The 14,496-nt window shown below is 35.9% G+C and overlaps 1 protein-coding gene across 1 annotated transcript in view; it reads left to right on the top strand.

The window, feature by feature from the left end:
* Nucleotides 1-14,496, top strand: part of RIMS1 (regulating synaptic membrane exocytosis 1) — a 319,930-nt gene that overhangs the window by 266,629 nt on the left and 38,805 nt on the right. The window contains 1 exon segment of the mRNA XM_050315904.1: nucleotides 10,015-10,247. Coding sequence (XP_050171861.1) covers nucleotides 10,015-10,247 — 233 coding nt within the window.

Raw genomic sequence — 14,496 nt, 5'->3', positions numbered from 1 at the left:
GCTCTAAACAAGACATTTAGGGTCACTAAGTAGAGACTAATTTTCTTATACAATGGAATAAGTAATGTTTATTGTGCAATGGCTTCAGTGGTTTATAGTTCTGTGTTTAAATAGTGAGATTAGCTAGTTGATATTGCAATGGAGAACACCTCACCTCCCGTAGCTAGAATGGGAGCATCCATAACACAACCAATGCTGCTGACAGACTGAAGACTTTCCATGGGTCTTACTATTAAAAAGAAACAATAAAAGCCCTCTTTGGATTCCTAGCCATGTGTCTGCTATGTCTTCAGAAGATTTCTTTTCATCCTGGCATTTTCCATTGTAAGATCTTTATTAAAAAATAGAACTGTTTACATTAACATTTTACTATGTGACTGGTGTTAGTGTTAATTCAATCGAAAGAGGATCTCCATAATGCAGAGAGTGGCACATGGCATAACATCATAAGAAGCAATATTTGTCAATATTTGTCAATGATTTAAAATCATCAGCAAAAAAAATGCACTTCACAGTTGCTAATCAAACTCCTGCTGCAAAAATAGAATGAGGTGAAATCAAGACCATTAATAGTGGGTACTAGATTCAATCATTCTTTTGGTGTAAGCTTTCCACATTTACTATGCTTATTTGCCCTATATGTTTTATCCCAAAATACATGTGTCTCTGGTACCTGTTTGCTTTGGTACTCTGGTCACGAAAGGTATACAACTATTAACTACAATATGGAGGGTTGATAATTCAACTTTAATATTTATTGCAGTGAAAAGTCTGTGCATACAAGATGATTTTGAGAACTCAGTTAGTGGACTGTCACAACCTAGCAGACCACACTGTAGTCATCTCCCTCCTCCACTCTATCTCCATGATCTTCCCCTAAACAGATGTGCAAGTGGCAGACCAAAGAGAATAGAGCAGTACTGAGATGATATAGCAACGTTTTTCAGAAGGGCACCTTATTCAGTGTATCTTTTATCTTTCTAGTAATCAGGCTTTGCAAAAATTGTAAAACCTTCATATCTCCAACTCCTTCCAAATATATCAGTTCAGGTTGAAATTCACCACCATGAGTCAGTAGGGGAATGAATGATAAAAACTGTAAGGATTGCATAAGGAGTAAGGAGCAAAGGAAACAAGGCTAAAAGCTCAGAAATTTCATAACTGAATTAAAAAACGAAGTTCAGTAATTTTTGTATTTTTTTTTCTGAATTGCAAGTTTATAAGCCAAAAAAAATATGTGAATTTCACAGAGATTGAAAACTCTTGAAACTCTTTAACAAGTCTATACTCAAGACAATGATACTTTTTTATAAGAATTAGTAAAATTTTAATCATTATTCAGAACACTGCACTCTGGAAGACATTGGTGTAATGGTAACATTTTAAATCTGGATTTAAAAAGAAGATTGTCATGTTCATCTTGTATTTACAATCTGGGAGAGTTCTATGTGCTTAACAAACTGATACCTTTATTCAGCTTCCCCCTAGAGCACTAACTGATATTTGTCAACACATAGTGATCTTTTAAACAATTACACTACTCATCATTTTTTTGCACTCAAAGTTCAAGCTGATGGAAAACTTGTCAGCCATCAGTGTAACTGGGTTGAGCAGTAATAGTGTGTCTCTTGCTTTGCTTAAAATACAACAATTTAAAACTGAGAAATATGGATATAAGACTGAACAGTCCAAGCCAAATTGTCTTGAAAGATAATAAAATTTTAATACAGTGCAAAATGAAATTTGTAGCTATTGCAAATTCCTTAGAAGGGTTAGAAAACATTAAGAGCTTCACAGAAGTGGACAATTGTGTTCTAGCTGTCATCAACTCTGAGCAATGATGGAGCATCTTTATTAAAACTTCAAGATGGTGATTTTGTTCATTCTTGCAAAGAGTATTTATGCAGCAAAAAGACTTTGAGGCAAAGTCATAGGAATCAAACCTTCTCTAAACTTCTTTAGAGAATGAGGGGTGAATTGTAGAGAGAGATAGGATAGTCTTCTGGCTCACTAAGATAATTACTGATCTGGGAAATCAATTTCTTCAGGTCCTTGCCCGATAGTTTTCATGTGAGGATTGACAAGTCATTCAGATATGTCTTTGTTGGTGATCATCTACTGCCTGTTGTGTGTGAGTTTATTCTGTGTTGATCAAAAAAATAATTTCACCTGGAACTTAGAATAAAAAAAAAAGAAGAAATTCAACCTTGGGCAGAAACCAGGCATGGAAAATTTCTACCTAAATTCATCGTGTTTGACAAACAGAATAGATATAAGTAACAGGCAAGGCATTTTGTATTTAAAATCTCCACATAAGCATGCACGGCAATACTTGAAGTAAGTTGCCAATCCTACTTTTTTTCTGACTGTCCAAATCACTGCACTCAAAACTGAACACAAACCTATTTAATTACCTAGTTACTTCCCAGTTTCATTAAGGAAAGAAAGATATTGAGCATGTAGGGTGATTAATTAATATTGTGGCTCAGGTGATCTCTCTTGAGGCAAGGGCAGGCACTCTGATGTGACATGAGTCACAACGCTTGCTTGTTATGGGGGAAATAAAGGGCAATAGCCTTCAAATTATTATCATGAAGGTAAGATATATGAAAACATTTAAGATAAGCTGCTTAAAAATATATTGTATCCTCTTACCCCAAAGAGTATATTATAGATATTACTTCTAGATTCTGAGGTCATTTATGTACAAAACCAAGGTGAAGCCAGAGTAATTAATGTTCTAATTATTCATTATCTAAAGATAATGGTTTTTGCAAATCCATCATTATAAACTGCTTTATAGAGAGGGAGGGAAATAGAGTCTTTAATCCCTTCAGAACATCTGTACATGAAATATGTACTATGGAGCATTGCTTCCACATTTTTAATTATCTAATTATGTTTCCTCTTTCAAAGAAACTGTCACATTATCAGCACTCTTTCTTAATGATTTGAAAAAGGCTGAAAAATTATTTTTATTGGTCTTTCATTTAATTATTGCAGTTGATTAAGACAAAATATAATCCAGAAACTTTTAGTGTAAGAACATTATGCTAATATTTTAAACAGGCAGTGCATGTTATTTTTAGATAAAAGAAACATAGGAAAATAGTTTTAGCCGTGACTCAGACCTCAGGGTAGGTCTAACTTGCCTTATCTTCATCTCAGTTTACTGTATTTTTAAAAATTTTATCTGTATTTTCTTCATTAATTATGACATTGCACTTTTCCATTTAGCTTTTTAGATTTTCCTTCTCCATTTCCTGTTTTGTGGCTACTGCCTGTTGCTATTGTTTGCATTTGCTACCACTTCTGTAAAGGAGCAGTGAGCAATCTATTTCATATCAGTGATGTAGTCTTTTTACCCAAAGAGCAGTGAGATCACAGGATTTCAGTAGATCATGGTTTGAAGGGAAAAAAAAGCAATGCAGCATGTTATACCAGGCAAAATAAAATGTTATTCCTGAATGTCATGCAAAGAAAGAAAAACTGGTGAATTCAGCTTTCCTGATACTGAGGCAAGTTTTCTTCATTCAGGAATGTTGAGCTACGCATTTTTGTATTTGATATACAGCCCCCCCCTCCCCAATACCTATTTTCTTGAAACAGACTTAACGTTTAGGTGCTTGCTTGTGTTTGGTACACTTAATATATATGTGGCTATATGCAGTCAAGTTTGGCTCATTGGAGCTGTTTGCCCTTTGATTCACATCAGCCTGTCCACATAAGCATTAATAGCTACAGTTAACCCTGAGCAGCGCCCCTGGGATAACAAACTGCTTTTGTGTGGGTTTCGTTTTATGATTCATGTCATTGGTTGGCTTCAGGCTGACAGTGCCTTGGGTATGCGCAGGCAGACACACGGGCTCCCACATACAGAGACAATTGGTCTGCTTGTTTCAGAGAATATAAATTAACTTGAAATGTTCATGGCAAATAATAAAAATCTGCTTATCTTTTGTAATGCTCCGACTCTCTGAATCGTTTCATGGAGAAATGCAAGTTGTACAAGTTGAAAAAACAGAAATCTGTCAGAGCTGTGAAAATTACACGATTCACTGGTCACTGTGCTACTCAGAAAAGCATTTTCGAAACACAAATTCTGATACTGTATGCCAACATGGAAATCTGATCTTCCAAAGTAGGATTTTAACAGTTAAACTCCCAGAGGAAACTTCTATAATGAAATCTTCCCCAACCCTCATCTCAGTGAGTTTTTACACATTGAGCACATTGGGGCTGGGACAGTGTCATTCCAGAGGCAGTGTCTGTGTCACTGAGGAGCACTTTTATATAATATATTATTATATATAATACATATATATAATATTGTCAAGAACAGATATCTATAACTTACAAATTACTGGTTTTCAACTATCTAAATACACCAACAGGACTCTAATATGGTGACTTTACAGGAAAAGCAAGGGAGTTTTGTGTTTCTAATAGCTATTTCATAGATTTAATATATGATCAATGGGCATGTTAAATCAGAATGTACCTTCAGTTGGTACAGGCTGTACAAAATTATTATTTGATTGAATCAACTAACTTTCTTATGGTCTAAAAAAGTCACTTGACTAACTATAGAGAATTATAATATCTGATATGTGTTTGTCCTTTGGTTTGTAAAGCACCATGTTTGAATTAATTTATTAATGCTAATAAATATTCATTAAAACTTGTACAGTAATTAATCTTGCAGCAAATGTTATATATCATATGTAAATATAAATGTATTTTCTTAGAATGACAGGGCAATTGGTAGATAAGTAACTTTGGATTTATTGATTATGTATCATTATTACTAATAACAGTGCAGTTTATTTTTAGAAATGTAATGTTTCTCATTATGAAGGAGTGCTTGTCTTCCCTTTGGTCCACAACTATTACATGTTTAGGAGGTTATTAGTATTCATGAGCTACCTCATTGTAAAAAGGTGCCATAGGGGCTATGAACTAGTACGTGATGCTGCATTCAGCAGGAGAGGAAGCACACCAGCTCATGCCAGTGGAGGACAGGGATTCTGTTGAAAGATTCCAAGTTACTGCAACTGTGTGCAAAGAACTCACTGTAACATCGTCTATACAGCAAGGAATACAGGGGATTATTTATTTATTCATGGCTTGCATTATTGGAAAAATGAATGGAGTTAAAATGAATGATCATGCAAAAAAACACCTAAAGTATTTTTTTATACATCATCAGTAAGTCTAAGAGAATGAAGGAAATGCTGTAATTTTAGCAATGGCTAATCACTTCAGATTTTTTCTCTGAAAGGATATACTTCCAGATATTACGTAGGTGAGTTTATGGGTGATGTTTCTCCTAGCTTCCTGTGTCTTGCTCTTTCTTTTTCAGGTGGAATGTGCAGGTATTTTATGTAAGTACTGAGAAATACTGAGTGTATATCTATATACTGATTTTCTCAACTCAAAGGATTTTTCCCGTATATTTCTATGGATCTTGAATGTATATATATTAGATACCTGTATATAAAAATTATATAATGGTTTAATACAAGTACGTGGCTTTGTTTCAGTTCTATGTAGTAGTGTGTGCTGTAGTTCAATATAAGCAAGTATAATCCACAATGCCCTTGCAGTGTGTTTATTTTATAGAATTTGCCTTAGACTGATAATTCATAACTCAAAATCCTCTTTGAAAAAGTTTTTTGTTTTAGTAGCTCATTCTTCATTCTCAAAGATACAACTTTCTGGTAGGAGCAGCTTGCAAACCTGAATGTGCTGCTTTCTCTCACAACCCTGATGGCTGACGTGTGAACATAGTCTTGATTTTGCCTTCTGTAGTTCAGATACCACTTTTGACTGGATCCATGTCAGCCACATAAGTTTTGGCATGAAATGTAAGCATTTTTCTCCTGGTAAAGAGAGTGGTGTCTTCCCAGCTGATGCGGGGACCTGGGGTAATGTGTGACCCCAGTACTGGGGAGGCAGATCTGCTCGTGCTGATCAAAGGGGGTCAAAGGGGGATTTGCTTTAGTGCTTTACTTCAGTCAAACAAAAAAAACAAAAACAAAAAACAACCAAACTTAAAAGTCCAGTTACTCTTTTTCCATGCTGAATATCTGTGAAGTACTACAGAGCAAATATTGATTGTCTGTAACCATTTTTAATATGCACATAATTATGTTGTTTTGACAGTAATTAGAAATTATTACAAATAGCATAAGATTTTTGCTGGACTAGTCATTGGAAGAATTACTAAAGATCAAAAAATAATTTTAAATAAAAATGTGTTGAATTATTTCATTTAATACTGAGTGGACTATACTTATAAATATGTTACTCTTCATTACCCTGATACTGAAAACTGTATTTATTTATTTGTGTTATGATAATTAGGTTTAAATATAATTTAACAATTTATAGATTTTAGCCACAAGCCTGCAAAAATTTGCATCTGTGTTTAAATGAATGTTAAATATGTGTTAATACTCCCAGCGAGTCAGGTAAAGGAAAACAAAATTTTATTGATTTTATTATCAGAACAGTTAAGTGCAAAGGTAAACTCATACAGGTCCTTCTTTTCTTCTTTGTGCTTCATAGATTAAATTCTAACAGTATTGAAGAAAGTAACAGTGTGAGCTAGAAGCTTCTTCTTCAAGTGATAGCCCGTAATGTAATGGAAAAATATCGTGTTCTGAGGGTGCTCAATTAAACAGTATAAGAAGTCTGAACTCTAAATGTCCGTTCTTTTGAGACTGTTCCAATTAATGACAAATAATAAACTAGCCCAGGGATCAGATGACCACAAAGGAATCTTAATCTGTTTTCTTTGTTATGACAAGGGGAAGTATTGGACAGCTGCAGGATCCTTGGTCCTATCATATTAAGCCCATTTCTAGCAAATTAATAGCTATTTTGTACTAGTACACTAGAATATATTTCCTAGGAAAGTAAAACTTCATATTTGCAAGGTAAAAACAAGTACAAGATTCATCTGAATTCTAAATTTCTCTTTTTTTTTTATTAAGGTGAGTCTTCTAGTTCCTTCTTCCTGTCACAAAGAATCAAACATGAAATTTATACAGGTCTTTGAAGAAAGCAAATTTTCTATTGATGAGGAAGTATCTATAGTCCCTGAATTAGGGAATTCATACATCGAAAATGGTTTTTTTCCCAAAAGTTGCCATACTATCTATCTATTCTTATTTCTCAGCTGATGCACATCACTGTCTCCTAAATTCATACTAAATAATGTGAAATTAGAGCATTTCAGGCCCGTTGTAAAAAAAAAAAAAATGTGAAGACTGGCATAAAAACATCATGATTTTAGAATTTATTTCATTCATAAACACCTGAAATTCAGTAGAGCAAATTCAATAGCATCATAAACAATTCTTTAATTGCATGGCAGATTTTATACTCTATTAAACTTTATTGCTGGGAATTATAGATTTATAGATCAATATGTCAGAAAAGTACATGTCAATAAAGCTCAAATGTCAACAGATACTCTCGAAGTCTTTTCAGTTTCTCTCCTCTCTCTTACTGATGTATCAATGCATAAACTCAAGAACTGACAACTTCATGGCTCAAAGTCCAATTCCAAGTGCTAGTGGAAAGGAATTATCCAGGTGAAAAGGAATTGTCCATGTCTAATCAAAGTAGGAAGTAGGACCCCTGAAAACAGAGCCTGTGTGATTTTGCTCCCTCTAAGTGTCAGACTCTACCTTTGCTCTGCCCTCTGCTTGAAATGGCCGTGTGTCCTCCTCCAGAGAACCAAGCCAGTTAATGGTGTTGCCTTCTAGCTCCCTATGGGCAGGACTTTGGGCCCTTATCATCTCCTCAGCAGATGACACCTATGTGGCAATTCCAATGAATATCTTTTTATGTGACTGTTTGTGGAGATACTCTGTGCTACTTGAAAGAAAAGTAGCTGCTGGGTTAGATACTCAGATATTTTATAAAGTTGAGGTTATTGCATTCTGTGAGCAACAATAAAAATATAATCATTTAGAGATCATTGCAACTTTAGAAAGCAGCAGTATATGTAGCCTGTGAAGTAAACACCTGTACTGTATTAGGGACACAGCTTCTATTAAAGCCAAGAATTAATCTCCCTCAAAAAAATCAGTCTCTATTTTGAAAATGGGAAATATTTTAGGGCATTTTTTCTCAATTTGATATTATTTTTAATTGAACAGAACTAGTTTGCCTTACACAAAACCTCTTCCTTAATACCTGCATATTTATGGAAGATGGTCTTAAAAAAATTTGAGTTTGGGGGCTTTTTCCAGTTAAAATTCTTCTTCGAATGACTTAATATGTGTGTATGTGCTCACATACCTGTGAGGGACTCTGTGCTGGGGAAGATCTGTAATAAAAGATGAAGGAATTCTATGAAAAAACCATCAAAATACATGTCCTATTGTTTTTGCCGTGCAAACCCAAAAGCCAGTTACTAAAGTTGCTGTGGGATAGGAGGGGAAAAGACAGAACTTATTTTAAGGTCAGTTTGCCTCAGGTGGTCCATTAAAATGTGTTCTTTAGCACTTCAGTGCATCACAGCACCTTGTTCTGTTTGACTGGTAGCTGTTTTTTTATCTGAACTTAACAGGAACAGATCCTGTGTTGAGCATAGTTAAAAGCCTATGCAGAGGTTGATAGTGATCTCTCTACTAAGTCTTATCTGTTCAAAGGCTTTACTTTTCCAACTTCTTCAAAAAATACTGTCTATTTTTATCTGCTCTTACCTATGGTCACACATTACTAACTCTTGGGAATTTTTAGTAAAACGTAATTTAGGTATACATTATTTTATACTTTCCTGGATCTGTCTTTGAGCAGGACTTATTTAAACTTTAGCAGAACTCATACCCATAGAAATCAAAAGATGTCATCTCCTCCCATAGATCCCTTCATTTCTCCCTGGCCTGATTTTCTACCTGTCTGAAACTTCTAACCCTTCTCTTCCTTATTTTGTGGGGTAATGGTGTTGGGGTTGGGGGACGAGATCAGACCATCACATCTGTTGGGAAGAGAACCTGCTGGGAGGGACAGCAGCACTGTTTGTAAACAAATAAATTTGACTTGAAAATACAGAATTATTGAAAAAAAAACCCAGTAGGTCTACCAGTCAGCAAGACAAGATCAAGGAATTGCCTATGTGCCTGGCTGATTTAACAACTAATCTGAAGTGAGTCTGACTGCAGCTTAAATTTCTGTGTCTCTACAGAGTGACAGCTAACTTTATATTGCCATTAGAGCTAGGGCATCGCTTGGTCACAGTGGAGATAGGTCTCTGTATTAGTATGTCCTGTGCGTATTTGAGATTGTTCTCTAGACCGTGTTTCTGAATACTTTATCCTGCCTCTTTGTGCAGGAGCAGAAAAATGATTTGTACAGAAACATTCAAATGCAATGCAATAGCTAAAGGAAATCAAACAGATCTGACAGAGTAATTTGTCTTTCTGTCAATGAAAGTTCTAGTGGATTATTAGGGATTTTGCCTCAAAATTATTTTACCTTCATACTGTGATTATTGCACCTGCCTTTAGTGAAGTGAGAGAGTGAAGACCTAAAAAATACTGCATTCTATATTATCTCTGTGAAGTATGAAAATATAGATGATGATATCTTCATTTCTATTAGGATTTAAGCCTTTGGTGAATAGCACCAAGATACATATGTTAAACTACTGGTCCATGTTAATCCTTTTTGGTTGTAAAATTGTTGGGTTTTGTTTCTGTATTCTGGGGATATAGACAAAAAGGCCTCACAGAACTTTTAAATGTTGCATGTCTTTCTTTCTGCCGCTCAAAAACATAGGAAAGCATTCATTTTATTTATTTCCCTCAAAAAAGCAAAGAAGAAATTATAGTACTGGAAATATGTACTCTGAGCAGCATCAAATTAAGCTTTTATTTGTAAACCAAATAAATGAAAGTATATCAAGAATTAAAATTAATATAATAATTTTAAAAAAGCCTTTTGGAAATGCTCTTTCACAGACAAATTAATATGTTTGTTTTTACTTTGTAACTGTAGTACATTTACTCCTAAAATGCAAGGCAGACGGATGGGGACTTCAGGGAGAATCACTAAGAGCACAAGTGTGAGCGGAGAGATGTATAAGCTGGAGCACATTGACGGGAGTCAGTCGGACACGGCTGTCGGCATGGTTGGAACAGGTGGGAAGAAAAGGCGTTCCAGCTTTAGTGCCAAAGTGGTTGCCATAGTGTCTCGAAGGAGCAGAAGCACATCTCAGCTTAGTCAAACAGGTGAGTGAGACACACACTCTTTGGAAACAGGACTATCACCAAATACGGTTTACCGTTATTTCCTCTATGGCATCTGTGTTACGTGTATATGAATATAGACCACTCACGAGAGAAGATTTTCCAGCTGTAGATAATTTCTGTGATATTAATTTTCTTTGATCATTAAACATCTGAAAGAAACAATATACAAATGCCTTTTAGAATACATACTTTAATAACTTTCTGTCCCATTTACAGGTAGGCAAGGAAACGCAAAGAGACGTATTGTGTGTATCAACAGTGGATAATGGTTTGCTTAGAGCAGCTTTTTATGTATAGGAAATTTCTTCTAGCAGCAGAGTTGAGTATGAATGCGGGAACTGGAATTTGAGCAAATAAATGGCAGTTATGCAACTCGGATAAAAGATTGTACCTGTAGTGGCATAAAATATGTTTTTGAAAACTACCTTTGATTTCTTAGTTGAGTTGGTTTTTGGTTTTTTTTGAATAACATTGGCAAATTGGGGTCAGTGATTTCAGATAAATTAATGACAGCATGATACTTCATTAGGAACGTAAGACTTCCAACTCTCTCTTATGACTTTAGAAATCTTAAAAGCTTCATATCTGCATAGCCTGAAGGGACCAAAGCTCATACAGAGAGATACTAAAGGAAAGAAAAATGTTTTAAAGTCCCTGTCCTGCTTCTGAACCCCAGTGAAGACTTTTGCTCGTCTTCAGTGGGAGCAGGACCTGACCCTAAGGGTTCTTTCTTACTAAAAGAAAGAAAAGAAAGAAGAGCTTAGGTCTAGAATAGAATGCACTCACTTTGTAGCATTCCTCTCACGTTGTCAGGGTAATCTAAACTAAGGTAAGTAACAATATTGTTTATTTATGTCATCAACTATCTCATCCCTTTTATTGCCAGATGAGCAGTAGAAGTGATTCCTTCACTTGGTCAGCTTTAACAAAAAGATTGTAATACTTTTCTACACTACCCATGAATTTTAAGTCAGAAAGTATATAATAATGCAGTTGGATTAAATGATAAATGTAGTAGGTGTATTTGAAGCCCAGAATTGCAATTCATATTGTGTTGCTCAAAAATACACACTGCCTAAGTATGAGACTAGAATATAGATGCTTGTATACAGTAAGTTGTTATTTTATATATATCATAGTCTCTGAAATTAATAAAAAGTAGCATTGTATTGTAGAAAGGATTTTTAGGTTGATGTTTTACTCCGCTTACTATAAAGAACATAATTTATTATTTTAAAGAATGTGGGGGGGTTTTGTTTGATCTGGCATTCCTTTCTAGCTCCTAAATCTCATTGAAATAGGAATTGCTGTGACAGACCAAATCTTTGCTTAATCTTAGAGTAGTCCAGCTCTGACTGGGAACAAGGACTGTATGCCTAAGGGGAAGGCACATAGGGCTGCCAAGTATAGGATGACTTGCATTGTATGAGCCTTAACTCACTCTTGTCAATGAAGTTAGTAAATAATTTAAAATCTGAACTGTGACTTCCAAAGACTTCTCAGCATTATCTATTTAAAGCTCAGATTTTCACATTATTCATAGAATGATACTACAGCTCTCCAAATTTTTCTTGGTGTATTTTTTTTTTCAAATTTCAAAACAATAGGAATTTTGCAAGGACTGAAGCTGCTGAAGTTGTAATGGAACTCAAAGAACAAATCAAATATAAAAAAGATGATTATGTATTATTCATGACTGTAAAACAGTTCAGAATCATATTTACTTTGTCTTGCTGTGACTCAGGCTAACAGTACTATCTGTAGCATAAGCAGAGCAGAACAGTATGCATATGAGACTTGATAGGTTTTTCAAATTCCATTGTTGGAGACTAAATACACATGTATTCCTGTAATTATTCTTGTAAAGAAGTGGTTTTCCGCATGTTCTTTTGAATTAAGCTCCAAATTCCCAATTTCAGATAAGATACTCTCATCCAAGTAAAGAAATTGTCAATGAGCAGTGAAGTCCTGATAATCACAGAATTACAAAATATACTGAGTTGGAAGGGATCCACAAGAATTATCAAGTCCAATACTTAACCCTGCACAGAACCATCCCCAGGAATCACACCATGTGCCTGGGAGTATCATCCAAAGACTTCTTGAACTCAGTCAGGCCTAGTGCTGTGACCACTTTCCTGGCGAGATTGTTCCAATGCCCAACCACCCTCTGGGTGAAGAACCTCTTTCTAATATTCAATCTATATCTCCCCTGACACAACTTCAGGTCATTCCCTTGGGTCCTGTCACTGGTCACCACAGAAAAAAGATCAGTGCCTGCCTCTCCTCTTCCCCTCCAGAGGAAGCTGTAACTTCAGTGTCTCCCCTTAGTCTCCTCTTAACCAGGCTGAACAGACCAAGTGACCTCAGCTGCTCCTCATACGGCCCCTCAAGGCCCTTCACCGTCTTCATTGCCCTCCTTTGGACACTCTCTAAGAGGAGTGTCTCTATCTTTCTTATATTGTGGTACCCAAAACTGCATACAATATTCAAGGTGAGGATGTACCAGTGCAGAGCAGAGCAGGACAGTCCCCTCCCTTGACTGTCTGGCAATGCTTTGCCTGGTGCCCCCCAGGATGCAGTTGGCCCTCCTGGCTGCCAGGGCACTGCTGACTCATATTCAACTTGCCATTGACCAGGACCCCCTGACAGGTCCATGGCACTGCTTTCCAGCATCTCATTCTCAGTTTGTACATACATCCAGGGTTGCCCCATCCCAGGTGCAGAATCCAGCACTTTCCCTTGTTGAACTTCCTATGGTTGGTGATTGCCCAGTCCTCTAATTCATCAAGGTCTCTCTGCAGGGCCTTCATCCCTTTGAAGGAGTCAACAGCTCCTCATGGTTTTGTGTCATCTGTAAAGTTGCTTAGTATCCCTTCCAGTCCTGTGTCCAAGTCATTTATGAAGATGTTGAAGAGCACAGGGCCTAAGATGTGGAACCCCACTAGTGACAGATGAGCCATGAACCAACTACTCCTCACCACATGATGTCTTTATCCAGCTGTGTGCTGGACATTTTGTCAAGAAGGATCATGTGAGAGACAGTATTGAAAGCTTTACTGAAATCCGAAAAGATTACATCAACACTCTACCCTTGATCATCTAGGTGGATTACCTTGTCATAGAAGGAAATCAGGTTTAATAAGCAGGAGTTTCCTCTCATGTGACAAATGACACCTTGTACCCCACAGTATATCTGTGCTTCTTTTGTGAGCTCAGTACATCTTTAAGAACCCTTCATCTGATTCACTGTCACACATTTCTTCTTCTAAAACTAATCTGAAGAGGGATTTCTCTCATGATTGAAAGACTGAAGTTTAGGTAAAGATCTAGAAAAGAAAATTCCATCCATTATGCAAAATGTCCTCTGGTGGTGGAGAATATAATGGTTTCCTGGAGGTACTTAGTGACTGTTAACAAGCATCACTATGCTGTGTTAAAAATAACACTGCCTGGGAAACATGTAAATTAAGCAAAGCAAAGCAACCTTACAGGCTACGTCATTTCAGAGTAGACATTGCTAGGGAAAAAAAAATCTGTTTTTAATTTTCTAAGTAATTTTTAGGTAATGTAAGTAGGACTAATTTTCTGTCCATCCTTGTAATAGTTTTATGATACAATGAGAGATTTTGTATGGACAGATAAAGCAGATAATAAATCAGAAACAAAATATGCTAGATGGCAAAGGCCTTAGGAATAAGGGTGGATTGTTTGTTGTATTTCTTGAGAACACCATTGCTTCTTTCCATAATTTTGTTACTTTTTTACAAGGGTCATGACAACCTTTTTGTGCAGTGGTCAGGCTTTTTTTTTTTCTCAATATTTAATTTTGATCGATTGAGTCTCAGTTAAAAACAAGGACAAGAATGCATTTCTGATCATGCTTCTTTTACCTCATAAGCTGAGTTTATTGTTTTATCACTGTAGTGAAAGAAGTTGTGATTATTTGATAAGAAGTCTGAGTGCTAGACAAAAGTTCAAAATACTCATTTTATCTAGTATTCAGTAAATGATCTGTTATTACTAGACTGGATAGAAAGCATCAGTAAGGAATACTGGGTGTCAGGAAGAAATTAGTTAGGAGGGAGGCATCAGCTGATTTTTTTAAAACAAGAGCCAGAGATTGCTTGCTGGTTGAGTTTCTAAGACAAAAAGAACAGGCAGATCTTGTTACTGTTTAATGAGAGCTAGTGTGTATGCTGCTAGAATATGCTGATGATACTGATTT

This window comes from Myiozetetes cayanensis, unplaced genomic scaffold (assembly GCF_022539395.1).
Source record: "Myiozetetes cayanensis isolate MyiCay16 unplaced genomic scaffold, myiCay2020 scf2-11, whole genome shotgun sequence".
Lineage (NCBI taxonomy): Eukaryota > Metazoa > Chordata > Aves > Passeriformes > Tyrannidae > Myiozetetes > Myiozetetes cayanensis.
The sequence above is the reverse complement of the archived record's forward strand: the minus strand, read 5'-3'. Positions and strand labels throughout refer to the sequence as shown.